Source organism: Merops nubicus, unplaced genomic scaffold (assembly GCF_000691845.1).
Source record: "Merops nubicus isolate BGI_N331 unplaced genomic scaffold, ASM69184v1 scaffold5309, whole genome shotgun sequence".
NCBI classification, from domain to species: Eukaryota; Metazoa; Chordata; class Aves; order Coraciiformes; family Meropidae; genus Merops; species Merops nubicus.
The window spans coordinates 709-16,946 of record NW_008631540.1 but is presented as its reverse complement, the minus strand read 5'-3'; the positions used below and the strand labels follow the sequence as shown (position 1 = coordinate 16,946).

Here is a 16,238-nt window from a genome sequence, read left to right as displayed (position 1 = left end):
CGCCCGTGGGGCCTGAAGGAGGCAGAGAGGGGGCAGCAGCTTCTCCCCCAACCAGAACAAGCCATGCGGGGGCCCTGAGCCACGCTGTCAGCTCAGAGGGATCCCAGCTGCCTTGCGTTCCTTACCACGAGGGTGGTGAAACCCTGGAAAAGGCTTCCCAGAGAGATGGTGGAGGCCTCATCCCTGGAAAGGTTCAAGGTCAAGCTGGACAGGGCTCTGAGCAAGCTGATCTAGTTGGGGATGTCCCTGCTTACTGCAGGGGGGTTGGACTAGGTGACCTTTTGAGGTCCCTTCCAACTCAAAGCACTCTGTGCTCAATGGTTGGACTTGATGATCTTAAAGGTCTCTTCCAACCTAAAGGATTCTATGATTCTATGATTCTATGAAATGGGCTTTGTCAGCACCCGGAGGCAGGCTGGGGATGGGGTCCCAGGGGTGGGAGGGTTCTCTGGATCTTTGGCTTTAGTTGCTCTGCATCCCCTCCCTCCTCCCCCACTACTCCCTGGAGCAAGGGAAAGCATCTGCTTACTCAGGCTTGTTGTCCAGCTGGGTCAGCTCCTGCGGGGACAGAGCTGGGGGCTGACCCTGGGGTTCATCCTCCCCTCCTGAGTCCTCAGTGGGTGCTGACGGGGACTTGAGTCCTTCATAGATGACGTTGGACACCATCTCCAACCTGCCCCGTCCCAATCCCAGCTGCACGGCTGCCCTAGGGCGTGGCGAGGGATCTCTCCTGGCTGGGGTGGCTGTGGCGAGCAGCGGGGGTTTGGATGTGGGGTCACCCTCCAGCACACTCTCAGGGCTGGGCTCAGCCACCGGGACCCTGTGGCTGTGCCGTGGTGGGACAGATGGGACGGACAGGGGGGATTTCTCCAATGCCTCTGGGGTATGTCCACGATCCGGAGCTGGAGGAGACCATGTATTCTCCCGAGTCCTCTCTCGCCCTCGAAGCCAGGATGCTCCCATGCCCATAGCTACAGCAGCCCCTGGGCCAGCTGGTGGCACTGGCCTGGGCTCTGGACTCTCCAAATCTGTGGAGCTCTCCCCTGGCACAAACCCTTCGAGTACCACAAAGGCTGCAGGCGCCCCGTCGCTGCCCGGGCTGTGTGCCGGCACTGTGGTGCGTGCCGACGGCGTGGGCGCTGAGCCCTGCTCTGGCTTTGAGCGAGGGAAAACTGTCCTGGGTTTGGGAACCGGCTTCACGAGGGGAGGAGCAGGGTTCTTCTCCACAAGCAGTGCCTGGGTGGGTGCAGTGCTTGCCTGGGTGGGTGCAGTGCCAAGCTGCTGAGTCCCCAGGGTGTCAGTAGCCTCTCCCAGCTCTGCTTTCATGGCATCCTTGCCTACCTGGAGGGCATTCAGGACCTCAGTGGCTTGGAAATGGGTGTCTCCTGCTGCGAGTCCCTCCTGGGCTTGCCTGAGCACCCGCGTCTGCCGCACCAAGTTCAGGATCCTTTTGCGGTGCCCGGTAGCGGTGATGCCAATCTGCTGCAGGTGGTCACCGTCCAGTGAGGCAACATCTCTGGCCACGTGGTACCCATGCTGCTTGAACACATCCTGGTACCTCTCTAAGTGGATGGTGGCCAACCAGTCTGCAATATCTGAGTCAGGACCCCACGGGGAGCTCATGGCCCTGGGGTGCCTCTGAGACAGATGCTCAGCCCATCATCTGTAGAAGAAGGAGAGGAAAGGGGGTGAGGAGGAGGCAGAAGGCAGGTAAGGAGGTTCAGCTGCTGTGAAAGGCACAGATCCCACGGGTGGGAGAGCGGCATGCTCGCAAAGGGCCCCCCCGTCCCGCTGCTCTTCCCGGAGTCGCTCACCTCCCAACTGAAGAAGCCGGAATCCTGTTGTTCCTCAGCCCTGAGCCTCTCCTTTCCCCGTACCTGCGTGATCCGGGCCCCGCTTTGGCGGCGAGGCCGTGACTCGAGCCCAGGCGGGAACCGAGCGGCCAGGGGCTCACGGGGGAGCAGATGCCCGGCTCTGGAGCATCCCGGGCTCCACCACACAGAGGGACGAGGGGATGAAGGGATGTCTCGGTGAAGGGGCTGCCCAAGGCAGATAATGGGGGGGAGCAGCTGGGCCCCTCCCAGGGGATGAACTCCTGTGCTGGGCAGCTCGGGGAGGGCTTTGCAGCCGGAAGGGCCAGACCACAATCTCTCTCTCTCACTGCTGGCGAGGGCATGGGAGAGGTCAGCGTGACTCACAGGCAGAGAGAGGGGGGACAGCCTCCCACCCACCCCAAGGGTCGGGCTTCTGCACCACTCCACCAGCACCCACAGCTTGAGACAGGGACAGGCTCCTGCTCGGCACGGCATCTACCCACTGGGTCTGGGGATCCCCCATCCCCAAATTATTTGCTGGTGCAGCCCCGGGACAGAGTCGTGGGCTGTCAGCAGAGCACTGAGGGCCTTTTTCCCATGAATCACGCTGCTTCTCACTGCACCATCTGTGCTGACTGTGTTTGCCACTGGGTCTTTTTCCAGTTCCTCCATTTCCTTCTATTGTTCAGCGCAGGCTTCCTTCCTGCTGCCTGCACACTCCCACGCATCCCCTGCCCCCCTTCCCACAGGACCCACAGGCAGGGGCCAACCAGGCCGGGCTCCCTTCTGCCAGATTCCCCCCCCACACACACCTAGTTCTTACGCAGGCAGATGCCCTCTCCCCTCCTCTGCCTCACTGCAGGGGAGGGTTGCATGGGTGGTATGGGGAAGTTTGGGCAGGCTGGGGTGCTGGCAGAGGAGGTGGTGGCCCTGGGAGCACGTGAGGGGGATGCTGGTGGAGAGCAAGAGATCTCTGCTCACATGGATGTGTGTGGGAGGTGTGTCCAACCCCATATAATTGGGGGGGGGTGTCTCCATGGGGCGAGGGCTGCCCATCGCAGTTGAGGAGGGGTGGTCATGGCGGGAGCTGGCTGAGAAGCTGGTGGGGCAGGGCATGGGGAGCAGGGCACGGGGATGTTGCTGCCTGGCCAGGTAGGACCTACACAAAGGGAGGGGCAGGGGGGTGTGGATGGGGTGTGGATGTTCTGTCCTGGGTGTCTCAGCCACAGGGTTAAAGGGCTGAACCCACTTCTGGTGCTAGAATGGGGCAATTTCCCCCTTTCTCGTGCCTGTATCACCCGAGGGATCTGTGGCCAGCTTTGCCCACTGCCTGTGATGCTTGGGGCCTCAGCAGGCAGCCTCCTGTGGGGGCCTGGCTCCTGAGACCTCCCTGTGCCCAGGCAGTGGCCACCAGGGCCGTGCCAGGCACTGGACTCTGCTGAGGGACTTCGGAGCAGCCCAGCTGTGCCCGTGGGCAGTGGCACTTGGCAGGGAGATTGCGACGTTCCTGTCACCACAATCCCATGTGGACCAGCTGGTGCAGCAGGTGGGAAGCAGGCATGGCCCTTCCCCTCCATCCCCAAGCCTACCCCATCCATGCCCTGGCATCCCCAGGGATTGTGCCTCACCTCTGGCCCCGCGGTGCGGTCTGCAGCCCCCCGGGGCTGGCTCCGGTGGAGCAGGACCGTGGCAGAGTCGCTGCAGGCTCCACGGTTGCCCTGCTCTGGGCTCCAGGGTGATGCCGAGGTGTCCTCACCAGGCATGGGGCTCAGCCCGTGGGGCATGGGCCGGCAGCCCTGCAGGAACTGCTCCAGGCTTTGCAGCACCCAGCCCGCGCCTCCCACTGCCGGTCCCTCCTCCTGGCCAACCCTCCGGTCCCCATCCCTGTCCCACCCTCCCATCCTGCCCCTTCCTAGGGAGGACCAAGCCCTGTGCTTGGTCCCCTGTGCTGCCCCTCGGCCAGGCTCTGCTTTCCTTCAGGGGCTGCCCTCCACTCTCCCTGCTCACCCCTCACGATCTTTCTCTTGCCTTCCCAGTGAGAGTCCTGCTCCCCACATTGCCATGGGGCACCAGGCTGGCCTGAGACCCACACCTGGAGGCTGCGCTGCTGAGTGAGAGCCCCGAGGTTCTCAGGTACATTTGGCTCCGGGTAGGAGGAGGTACTCACTGTACCCACCACAGCCCAGAGGCAGGTGCTGGGAAGGTGTTGCCACACTGGAGGAAAGAGGCTAAAATGTCCCTGCTGATGAGGGGACTTGGCTGGGCTGGCACCAGGGCTGGGCTGGGTGAGGTGCTGGGAACACAACCCCCTCCCCTGCACTGTGGGATGCTGGGGATGCAGGATCCCATCCCACCGCCCCATCATGAGGGACATGTGGAACCAGCTGTGGGGCAGACGGCAATGGGCTCTGGGGTGGCAGGGGGACACAGGGAGTGTTTCTGTCCCACAAGGAGCCCTTGCTTTCACCACCAGCCCGCCTGGCTGCCTTTATCACAGCACTTTTCGCAAGACCTGCTGCTGGCCTGGAAGTTAGTGCAGCTCTGCTCTTACCCAACCTTTCATGCAGAGGATGTCCAAGGCTGATGTCTTACAACACCCTTCAGCTCTTCTCTGCTCTTGATGGTGAGGCTGGGAACTAGTCTCTGCCCAGTAGAGCATCCAGCTCCCTGGGGACTCCCTGGGGACTCCCTGGGGACTTGCTTATCTTAGGCTGGTGCTTCCTTGCCCCAACAATGCCCCCAAAAGCCATTGGGGGTTGTTGGAAGCAGTGGTAGCTCTTGGTGTGGGAGCACCACCCTCTACAAGCTTCTGTGTGTGGAAAGGCAGCTTCTCCTTAGCACGGGCTTGCTCCTGCAAAGCAGAAGTAGAACTTGGTGTGAGTCTGGCATGGTTTTTGTCTTCCTCCCCCTTCCCCACCAACTCCTCCAGTGCGGGATGATTCATCCCTGGGGCTGGGGATGACAGGAGTGGCCCCATGGACTGTTCTGTGGATGGGATACAGTGACAGGGTGCCCAGGGACCTTCAGGGTGTGCAGGGACCCTCTGGCTCTGTGCTGTGGAGCGTGCCTTCCCACCTCTGCCTCTTAGAGAAAGATGTTGGCTAAATATAGGCACTGCTGATCATGGGAAGGTGGCTGAGATCTGCAGTGGGAGTGGCTGGATGGACAGAGCAAAGGGTGCTGGCGGTGCCACTGTCTCCATCCTGCCATGCTGGAGGCATTGGCAGCAGTGAGGAGCACTCCTATGTGGGGCCAGATTCTGGCTCATAACTGTCTGGCATCCTGCAGCATCTCAATAGACCCCTTGTAACCTGCTGATGGGAGCTGAGCTCCCCCCTGCATGCTGGGAGGGCAGAGGTGGGCTGCTGGGGAGGGAAACATCTGAAGGTGGAAGTGACACACTGGGATGTCCTCAGAGTGGCAAGTTGAAGTCCCATCTGGTGGCCTGGGGTGACCAAGAGTAGGGCCCTGCCCCCACAGCCCACATCCTGATGGCTGCTGACGGGCCAGTTTGGTGCAGAAAACCTTCTCCCCTGCTCTATTCTTCCTCCACAGTCACCCAAGTGCCAAGACTTGGGCTCAGTTCCCCTGGCAGGGGGGAAACCTCTGCTGAAGCACCTCTGCTGAGCCCCATCTCCTGATTCCCAGCAAGGATTGTCCCCTTTTTAGAGGGACATCTGGGGCACCCCTCAGCCATGGGACCACCCTGGAGCTGGGCAGCTGGGATGAGGCCGTGCTGGAGCAGAGCAGGGCACAGCAGGGTGCTGGGTACTGGCAGGGTATAGGCAGCTGTGACGTGTGTGCTGCAGCTGGATCGTTTCCTGAGGTCTTCTTATTTGCCCACTTTCTATAGCACAGGTTTCAAAAGCCACCACTTGATCTTTCTGGTGGCTGCCAACTGCCTGATGCAATCTATATTTAGCTGCTAACCTCTTTGGTCTAAGACAGAGAGCCCTGTCATGTCTACAGGCTCTCACAGCAGGAGGGCCTTGTCTGCTCTCTGGAGAAGGCAGATGGGCAAGACTGGAGAACACCCCCTGGGCTGGGGGATTGGGCTTTGTGAAGATCCTGCCAAGGGCTGGAGAAAGAAGAGATCAAAGTGAAGGTTGGACTCTTCCAGCACGTTGGTCTGTGTGGTCCTTCCCTTTTCCAGACAGCACCCAGGATGACACTGTCCCTTAAGGTCCATGTGTCCAGCTGCCTGTCTGTCCATCCATCCATCCATCCATCCATCCATCCATCCATCCATCCATTCATCCATCCTTCCATTTATTTTCCCCCCTGTCTCTCTCTTCCTCCCTCCCCGTCAGCCTTTGCTGCAACCTAGGGCAGCTTTGCTCTCCCTTCAACCCGACCCATATGGAGTCGTGCTGGGTGGTGGTGGTGATGGGAGCATCTCCTGGGAGGAGGACAGGGTAAAGGACACTCAGGGCTTGTATCTAGAGGGCAATGATGTATTGGAAAGCTAGAAATGTGAGGTTCAGACTAAGCCCAGAGGGTTTGCTGGGGTACAGCAGAGATCTGAGCCCCTAGGAGGGCTTGGTGGAGGAGTGAGGAGGGGGAAGCTGGAGTCTATTTGGCTTGGAAACCTGCTGGACCTCTCCAGCCAAAGAACACTGCTGAAGGCCTGTCCATGAGATAAGACAGGCTGCTGAGGGGGTCCCTGCTGGGGTCAGGGTCCCAGTGAGGGTGATGTGAGTGAGAGCTGCCCAAGACCAATCCATGGTCTCTCTCCTGTGCTTGGGGGACACCCCCCTGCAGTGCAGGGGCAGCTCTGGAATACTCAACAAAGCAGAGACAGGGACCTGCTGGAGTGGGGCCAGAGGACCCCCAGCAATGACCTGAGGGGGGAACCCCTCTGCTGGCAGCCCAGCAGGAGAGAGCTGGGCTTGGCCAAACTGCAGAGGAGAAGGCTTCAGCTGGGGAGACCTTCTAGGGGCCTGCTAGGGCTTCCAGGGGCCAAGAGGAAAGCTGGGGATGGATCTTTTATGAGAGCCTGTTGCAACAGGACAAGGGGTGATGGGTTTAAACTCAAAGAGGGAGATTTAGACTGGAGAGAAGGGAGAAAATTTTGATGCTGAGGGTGGTGAGCCCCTGTCCCAGATTGCCCAGAGAGGTGGTTGCTCCCCCATCCCTGGAATCATTTCAGGTGAGGTTGGCCGGGGCTCTGAGCAACCTGCTCTAGTTGCAGATGTCCCTGTTCCCTGCAGGGGGTTTGGACTAGATGATCTTGGAAGGTCCTTTCCCACTCAAACCATCCTGTGATTCTGAGCTCAGGAGATACGAAGCATGAGATCCTGGGGATGGAGTCACATCCTCCCCTGGCCAGGGCATGTTTGACGCTGGGGACACTGGAGTGGGCTGTGGATTTGTATGTGGGGAGGACGGGGGAGGGGGTGGAACATGCCCCCCCCCATCTGCAGCAGCTTCCTGTTTCCTTTCCAATCCGTGTGCTGTGGGGCGGCTCCTCTCTCTCGGGGCCAGGCAGGAAAAGTGACTGCGCCCAACACGTGCCTGCCCCTCGCCCCCCTGGGCTGTGGGCCACCCCCACACCCCAGCTCTTGGGGGACTCAGGTGCTGGGGGATGCCTGCCCACCTCCCTATCTTCCTGCTTGTGCTGTAGGAACCCCAGCAGTGGCACATGACTCCCTACAAAATTGCCACCCTGGAGTTCCCAGCACCCCATGGGGTCTTTGGCACCCCGCTCCCCAACCCCACAGATTTCACCCACATCCCTGGTCAGGGTGATGCTGGGGAGCAGGAGCTCTGCTCCAGCCCTGTGCTGGATGTGGACCAATGGCCCTGCCACCCCAGCAGCCTTTGTCCTCCTCATGCTCTTGGTAGCACCGGCATCCTGGCCATTTTGTGCAGCATCCTGGGCTGAGATGTCACCCACCATGGCACAGCCTGGCCAGGGCTGGCCAGGCAGCGGGCACTCCTCAGCTCAGCCATCAGCTCCTCACACACCTATTCAGGGCTGGCTAGAAATAGCCCCACGGCAGAGCCATGGCAAGGAGAAGAGATGAGGCCATTGCCCGCAGCACCGAGGCTGTGCGGGGTGCTCCTCAACCCAGCACCCTGAGGGCTCGGGGTGCTAGAGTTTCTCCCCCTCGCTCTGGCCACGTTTCCCTGCCCAGCTCTGCCATGGTTGTTGCCAAGTGTTACAGCAGTGGTTTAGGGTTTGGATGTGTCTTCTCACAGGTAAAATCCTCCCTGATGTGGGTGACCACCATCTGCTGACGTGGTGGGAGCATCCCAGGGTGAGGAGGGGCCCTTGCTTCGCTGTGAGCCCCAAACACTGCAAGGGGAGGGCGTCCCCCACATCTCCTGCCCTTGGGTTTTCCACATTTTCCTTGCAGAAGGTGACTTGTTGCCCCTGCTCTGCTTCTGTGGCCAGCCCAGCTGCAAACCATGGGAGCCAAGTGTCCCCACAGCCAGGACCTTCTGTCCCCTCTTCAGGGTTCTCTTCAGTGGGACACATGTGTGTGATGCCCCCCAGGAGCAGCACAGGGGACAGACGTGACCTAGTGGGCTGGCTAAATGGGGACACTGAGCATCCATGCCCAGGATGCTGGGGTGGGCATCTGGATGAACTGGGGAGGAGAAGCGCAAGGTGTGGGGAAGCAAGCACACGGCAGCAGCTCAGGGTGGGACCACAGGACGTCAGGGTGACCAGGGACTGTGAGACTGGGTGGGTCAGAGGGGTCCCCAAGGCCACTGTGGCAGGTGGGTGTGGGCAGACTGCAAGCCCCAGGTGCTGCCAGGGGGATTGTACCCCCATCACCACCCAGGCAGAGCTCTGGCTGTGAGAGTGGCTGCCATGTCCTGTCTATGTTTCTAAGACTACCTTGCTGGGACAGGTCTGGAGCTGAGCACCCCAGCACCATCAGCAGTGATGGCCCTGTTCACGCAGCCTGGAGAAGAGAAGAGTCCAAGGAGACCTTCTGGTGGCCCTTCAGTTCTTAAAGGGGCCAGTCAGAAAGCTGAGGACAGACTTTTTAGCAGGGCCTGTTGGGACAGAACAAGGAGTGGTGGTTTTAAACTGAAAGAAGGAGATTTAGACTAGAAAGAAGGAAGAGATTTTTGACGCTGAGGGTGGTGAGCCCTTGGCCCAGGTTGACCAGAGAGGTGGTCAGTGCCCCATCCCTGGAACCATTCCAGGTGAGGTTGACCGGGGCTCTGAGCAACCTGCTCTAGTTGCAGATGTTCCTGCTCCCTGCAGGGGGTTGGACCAGATGACCTTGAAAGGTCCTTTCCCACTCAAACCATTCCATGATTGTATAACTGTGATCAGGTTTAAACCCACCTGGGGCAGGAGCTGAGCAGTCACAGGCAGCCTTAGAGCCTGGGGGGGAATGTGGGGCTGAAAAATCCAACATTTGTCAGTGTATTCCCCAGAGACATCTGTCTAGACTAACTTCCCATTGGCTGGTGGAAGCTGTCCCGTGCACACGCATGCTCAGAGCCCAGCATGGGCTTCTCCTGCCCCACCACTGGCAACTTCACTCCCTGCTGAGGGTCATCAAAGGGTGCTGGGACTGCACGGCTGGACTCACCCTCCTATGTAGCCCAGGACCTAGTGCCTGGACAGCCTCAGTGTGGGCTTTGTGCCAGCTTCTTTGCCATCCTATGCCAGCCTGACACCCTATCATGCACACACCAACCCCTTTATTGTTGTGCCAGAAACCACAGCAGCGGCAAACACCAAGAGAGTGGGGACAGAGGTTGCCCAAGACTGCCAGGACAAGCCCCCCCCTCAATATCACCTGGGGAAGGCGTCCCCAGGGCCAGCTGGACTAGACCCAGACTATAAGAGGTAAGCCTGGTGCCCAGGAGAGGACCTGAGAGGGCTCCCCAAGATGAGGCTGTCACACAAAGCCTGGGAGGACTTGGTGGGCTGCAGTGGGTCCAGCCTGATTGTGGGCTTGGACCCTGGGTCAGAGAGGGTCAGTCCAAGCCCTGTGCTGCTGCAAAGCCTGAGCAGGACCTCTGCAGATTTCTCCACTTCTGGACCTTTCAGGGACATCCCTAGAAGGTCTTATAGTGGTAGAGGGATATCCTGGTGCCAGGAAAGCTCCTACCCACCCTGGGAAGTGTCCCACCTCTCTTGTCCTGCCCAGCCTCTCCTCAGGGCACCTGCTCCAACTACCAGCTCTCCCACCTGCGTGGGGACATCTCCGTGCGCTGGGGACATCTCCATGAGCCACCATAGGCTCAGGAAGGACCAGGGTGCCCATCCTCCCTCTTTCCAGCAACCATGCTGCAAGTGCCCATGGGACAGTACCCTACACCCGAGTAGGGGGGTCTGTGAGGAAGGTATTTGAGATCAGACGTGACTAGTGGTGTGGAGGGGGCCAAATTCCCACCCATACCCCCAAGCTGCCAAGCCCTGATCACGAGGGGTTCCCCCCACGAGAGGGCTGTGGAGAGGGCTCAGGCCTCGTGGTCGCTGGTGCTCAGGTGGTCCTCGGCCAGCCCCGTCTCGTCGATGTTCTCCAGTGAGTCGGCATGTTGCACCGAGAGCTCGGCCAGGCTGACGCTGGGCAGCGTGTTCTGCTCCGGGTACACCCAGGGCTTGTACCCGGGGTCGTGTTTGCGCTTCCACTCCGGGTACTTCAGCCCAGCCTTGTAGATCTTCTTCATGGCCTGTGGGCAGAGTGGGTCCAGCCTGTTACAGTGCCAACATCCCCAGTGGGGATGGAGCCACCTCAATCTGTGAGCGCAGCTCCCAAGTCCCCTGTTACTTGGGTTTTGGAGGAGGTGGGAAGGGATGGAGGCCTGGATTAGACCAAAAATGAATGCTCTGGGAGCTCTGCGTCATCCAGCACCCATGCTGTGAGCCCTGGGCCACCCAGCACCCTCCCTAGGAGTTTGCTTTGGGGCAGCTCCTCCCTGGTGCCTGTGCATCCCACCACCAGCCACTCTCCCTGCTTACCTTCGGTGCCACGAACTGGGAGACGCGGTTCACCACCCACTTCGGCAGCGACCCTGCAAGAGCCCAAAACTCATTACTCAGCCAATCTGGGCCAGCCTCAAAGGAGGCACCACAACCTGCAGCACCTCATGTCAGACTGAGCTCTCCCGGAGCTGATAGCACCTGTCCAGGGAGGGGATCCCTTTCTTCCCTGGATTGTCCCCACTTCCCATGCCCTTTGGACATCCAGGTGATGGAGAACCTTGGTAGGTGAGCTCTGGGGGTACAGTGGGTCCCACCCCAGAGTTGACACGGTGCACCATCCCCTCCCACTGGCACTCACCACGAGGGTCCACCTGGGTGAGATAATAGAGGATGCAGGCACCGGCACCGTTTGCCTTGATCAGATAACCAGTCTGCAGGGACACGGCCCTCACAAAATCCTTCCGAGGTGGGTATTTCTGCAGAGAGAGGTCGTGAAGCTCAGAGCCTGCCCGAGTCGCTGCCCAGCTCGGCCTGTGCATGGGGCCAGCACCCCTGCCAGGGCTGGGGCCGGCCGGGGGGCTCACCGGGTGCTTGACACTGTAGTTGATGATCATGTAGTCATTGCCCAGAGGCAGCCAGGAGCGTAGGGTGACGAAATCCCGGTTCTTCAGGGGGCTCGGGCATTTCCCTGCAGATAAGATCCCGTTACACCCCAACCTCCTGTCCCCATGGCCCTACAGCCATGCCTGAGGCTGCAGGGCTGAGAAAGGGGGGGCCTGGGGTTCGCCAGGGGCTGGAGGCTGCTCACAGGAGTAGTATCCAACGTCGGCGTTGACGGTCAGGCGCCCGATGTCATAGGTCTCGATCATGTTCGAGTCCCATTTCTTGCGGTAGTGGGTGTCGTGCAGCACGTCATAGAGCGTCTCAGCAGGGACGTCCTTGCAGGAGATGCGAGTCTGTGGGGACACGGTTAGCCGGGCAGAGGGCAGGACCCACCCACAGGAGCATGGAGCTGTGTCCATCAGCAGATGAGGAATTTAGGCTGTTCTTGGGTGCTGGCTACAAATCCGCGTGCACATGTGCCACAGAGGATACTCTGCACGCATGGCGAAGAGCATGACCCTGCTTCAGGAAGTGCAAGGGGAGGAGGGCAGAGACATCAAAGGACCATCTGCCCTCAAATGGAGCTGCTTGGAGATCCAGGCTCTGGTGCCTGGGAGTACAGAATCCCAGTGTGGTGAGGTTGGAAGGGACCTCTGGAGATCTTCTCATTCAGCCCCTCTGCTCCAGCAGGTCACCCACAGCAGGGTGCCCACAATGTCATCCAGATGGGTTTGGAATCTCTCCAGAGAAGGAGACTCCACAATCTCTCTGGGCAGCCTGCTGCAGGCTCTGCCACCCTCACACCAAAGAAGTTTTTCCTCCTGTTCAGATGGAACCTCCTATGTTCCAGTTTTTGCCCGTTGCCCCTTGTCCTGTTGCTGGGCATCACTGAAGAGTCAGGCCCACCCTTTGGACTCCAAACTCAGCCCTGTCCCCTCATCCCATCCTCCTGCAGAGGAACCAAAGGGACGCTCCTGCCCTGGCACAATGCTCTCAGGCCCAGGGTCTCATCTGGGGATGTTGGTGGGGCCCCGGCTGTAACTGGAGCTGTGGAGCTGCCCGACTGCTCTGGCAAGTGCATTATTGATGAAGGCGGCCACCCCGCTCCCCTCAATACTGGGAGGAAGGAGATGTCATCTGCTCCTCGTTAGAGGACTTGCATCTTTGATGAGTCGTTTGGCAGTGCTGTGTAATCGGAGCTGGCCTTCTGAATGTGGCAGGTCCCATCAATCTCAGGCAAGCTTTCCCCGGTGGCCTGGGTGATGGTTTCTGCCTGGCGTGCTGGACTCGTGCCCAGGATGGGCTTGTAAGTGTGCTGCACTCCCCAGGGCACCGTGAAGGAGAGTGTGGGGGCACCCAACCCCTACCTCCTGCTCCCCTTCCTCAGCCACCCCACCCAGCTGAGTCTAGAGGTGCTGCTGCTGCAGGGTGAAGGATGGCTCCAGAGAGAGGAGGGCCTTATGGTCCTCCTGGGCTCCTGGAAGCTTTGGCTATTACAGCAGGACCATCGCAGCCTTGCATCCCCAAAGTCCCCACTAAAGCCTGTCTACCTCTCCTCTCCAGCCATGGATGAACAGAGGCTGTGCAAGAGTCACACCAGGTGGTCAGCTGGGATGCGGGAGGCACAGGATCCAAAACCAGACCATCCAGAGGGAATTCTGCTGGAAAAAAAATCCTGGCTTCAACTGCCCGGGGACTCTGGAGGTTACATCTGCATTAATGGAATGACTAGTGTTTTGCTGACCTTCAGCCCCAGCCTGTGTAGCTCAGCTCTCCTGGACAGACTGGATGTTATTCTCCATACCACCTCTCAGGAGGGGTCCCTGGGCAGTGCTAACCCCTGCATCATACTCAGGCCCTTTCCAGATTGTGCTCAGCCCCACCCTTGAACCTGCCTGAGGTCTCCTCTCTATGGGGCTTGGTGGTGGCTAAAAGGATATAACTGCTGTGCTTTTTTGAACTTGGGTGGGCTTCACGAGGTTCCTGCCAGCTGTCCCTCTAGCCTGTCCAGGTCCTGCTGAGCAGCAGCCTTGTCTCCAGCACTTCCAAAGCTCTCCACACTTCAGTGCTTGCCCTGCAGACTTGTGGAGAGGGCACTTGACCCCCTCATCCCAGTAACAGGGTAGGAGCCAGCAACTGGCCACCATTTGGACTCTGCACTGCTGATCACCATGCTGTGAGTTGCTGGATCCAGAGGTCACTTTCAATCCCACCATGCTGGGATTCTGTGATCCACTGACCAGTCCAGTGCTCCAGTCCAGGTCTCATCATTGTGGCAATGAGGACACTACAGAAAACTCTATCAAAGGCTTTGCTAAAGCCAAGGCAGAGGGTTTCCCCTGTTCTCCCCATGCCCATGCATCCGGTCCTCTCACTGTGGGAGGAAATCCAGATGGTCAAGCATGGTTTGCCCTTGGTAGGTCCCTGCTGCTGCTACCACTGCCCTTGTCCTTCAGGACATGGCTTCCAGGAGGACGTTGTCCATCACCTTCCCAGAGATGGAAGTGACAGAGAAGCCCGTAGTGCCCTGGAGCATCCTTCTTGTCCTCCTGGAAGATGGATGTGACATTTGCCTCTTCCCAGTTATGAGGGACCTCCTGCAGTCAGCAGGGCTTTCCAGAGAGATGTCAACCAGTACCCTCAGCACCCCTGGGTGCATCCTGCCTGGTTCTATGGACTCGTGCATGCCCAAATGGCTTAAGTGCTCCCTGATCCTAGCCCAGAAGCTCTTCCCTGGCTCATGGTCACAAGGCCATGGTGTACTGTGGCTGCACCTCTGCAGAGAGTGCTCTTCCTCCTCCTCACCTTGACCCTGAAGGGCCTCCATCCATGACAGCAGTGCAGTCATTGCGTGTCCAGCTCCTCCTCGTGTCTCTCCAGCTGCATGGGCTGGTGAGCAGGCACCCAAGACAGGCAGCCAGTTACTCTGTGTTCAGGAGAATGATGCAAGAGCCTTCTCCCAGCGTAGTGCACCCCAGGCATCTCCTCACCACCCCCTCGTGCCTTCTCTGCTCTCCAGGTTGTGGTAACCCTTCCCTGACACTCCTAGTTGAGAGCTCTCTTTATGGGGTTGTCTATCATGGGGGTAAGAAGCTTTGGCCATACTTGCTTAGGTGGACCCCATCCCTGCCCACCAGTGCTGATCCTCAGTGGCCAGAAAAACCACAGCCCTGCCTGTGACACCAGCCATGGAGCTGAGCACTGACCTGCAGCATGCTCCCATAGAGAGTTTACCCCATGATGGGGTTTCCATGCCCCTTGCCCCCAGTACCCTGTAGCTGCTCTTGATGTACTCAGGATCACCTGGCAATGCCACTGGTGACATGTGGATGAGTGACGAGGTGTAACCACCTCAGCGAAGGCTGAACCTCACTAAGTCCCTCTGCAGCATCCCAGATCTGGCCCCCGGCAAGCAAGAAACTTCCTGAGATAGCACATGGGAGCTCTTAAACTCTCCGGGATGTCCATCCAGTGCAGGACAAGAAGTGATGTGCCCCAGGATGGTGTGGCCAGGGGAGAGGCACCAGGGAGGCATCCCACCAGCCTATCTCCTGCCCCGGAGGCTCCCAGCAAGGTCATCTCCACAATGTAATTGATCCCAGGGCCTTCCTGCCCGTGTCTGGGTCACAGGCAGCCGCAACGTGAGCCCCCACACACGCACCCTGGCAGGTCGGGAGGCTAAAGCCACGGGGCAAGCAGCGAGAGCCTATGGAGCAGCTTGCCAGCTGGGGAACACCTCTGGGGGGGCTAACCCCACCAGCCCCAGAAGTCAAGGCAGAAACACCCCCAGGCAGGCTGGATCAAGGTGCTGGGCATCCCCAAGGTGGGCCAGCACACTAGGGACCCTGGCGAGTAGCTGGGTACAGAGCTGGGGCAGGGAAGGCTGGTGGTCCTGCAGCTGCAGGCATCTGCTTACCTTGATTTTCTGCACGGTGCAGCTTTCCTCCTGGCCCTGACTCCACACAGTGATGCCAGCCTTGTTGTACCGGCAGTGCCAGCCCTCCAGGCTCTCACACTGATCCCGGAAGGAGCTGAAGTCGGAGTCATCAGGGATATAGACCATTTCTCCTCCTCTGGACATGGGGCTGAGCTGCCAGAGCCAGGGTGTGGGCACCGGCTCCTTCTGCCTCAGCTCCTGGTAAACCCGGCTCTGCCCTTGAGCTCTGCCTCGCTGAGCACCTCTGCAGCTCACATCATTCTCCCAGCCCCGAGCCCGTGCCCCTGGAGTGGACACCGGCCAACCGGGCACGGCAGGCGGCGGGGGTGGGCAGAGAGCTCCGGCCACCCCTGCCACGCCGTGTGGCGCAGAGCAGCGGAGAGGAAGGCTCCTTCCCTGCGGTTGCTATCGTGGCTGCTGGGAGCTCAGATGTCTTCTTGGGCTGGCTCACCAGCATCACATTTCTCTCCGGCTGGCTGTCAGCTCCTCTATTATTCAGCAGGTAGCAGTGTGCAGGTGGCTCGGTTTTCAGGGCCGAGCTGCCCCCATCTCCCCAAGCCCCCCAGCCTCTCCGTCCCTGGTCTTCCCTTGCTGACAACACGCTGCCAATCTCTGTGCCTGACTTTGCGGCACCAGCTCGCCGGCGGGATCAGCAGATCTCCTGCCAGGAGCAGCAGCCAAGCCTCCCAGCAGCGTGGAGGGAAAGCCACGGGCCTCGGCACCCATGGGATGCTGGTCAGAGCAGATCCCGGCGTGCCCGGAATGGGGCTATGGTCCAGCGCACGAGACCTTGGCTCTCAAGATATCCTGGGTCTGTGGCATGGAGAAGGGAAAGAATTTGCAGGTGAGGAGGTTGCTCCTCCCTGGGCTCACAGGATCCTGGGAATACTGGTGGGAAGAGGCTCCTGGGGGGTCTCCGTCAAGGTCACCAATGGCATTACACAGCTGGGTCTTGAAGGACGGACTTGCCCCACCCTCTGGTGGC

The 16,238-nt window shown here is 59.7% G+C and overlaps 2 protein-coding genes across 2 annotated transcripts in view; both read right to left on the bottom strand.

Annotated features, from left to right (window-relative positions):
* The window catches only part of LOC103779940 (arf-GAP with Rho-GAP domain, ANK repeat and PH domain-containing protein 3-like), a 20,230-nt gene extending 18,607 nt beyond the window's left edge, over positions 1-1,623 (bottom strand). The window contains 2 exon segments of the mRNA XM_008947586.1: positions 530-693; positions 751-1,623. Of these exon segments, the coding sequence (XP_008945834.1) occupies positions 530-693; positions 751-1,623 (1,037 nt within the window).
* An 8,624-nt stretch (positions 1,624-10,247) lies between these two features.
* On the bottom strand, positions 10,248-15,397 carry STARD10 (StAR-related lipid transfer (START) domain containing 10). The gene is made up of 6 exons (XM_008947584.1): positions 15,233-15,397; positions 11,522-11,669; positions 11,298-11,401; positions 11,072-11,189; positions 10,750-10,802; positions 10,248-10,460 (listed from the first exon to the last, which is right to left on the bottom strand). The coding sequence occupies exons 1-6, from the start codon at positions 15,395-15,397 to the stop codon at positions 10,248-10,250; spliced, it is 801 nt and encodes a 266-aa protein (XP_008945832.1).
* Between the last annotated feature and the right edge of the window lie 841 nt (positions 15,398-16,238).

Bases quoted from the DNA above. Each gene is read 5' to 3' on its own strand.
- STARD10 (XM_008947584.1), bottom strand. From the start codon at position 15,397: ATGTCCAGAGGAGGAGAAATGGTCTATATCCCTGATGACTCCGACTTC. The intron at 11,670-15,232 runs GTAAGCAGATGC...GTGTCCCCACAG, and splicing joins GCACCGTGCAGAAAATCAAG to ACTCGCATCTCCTGCAAGGA. The intron at 11,190-11,297 runs GTGAGCCCCCCG...CTCTCTCTGCAG, and splicing joins ACTACAGTGTCAAGCACCCG to AAATACCCACCTCGGAAGGA.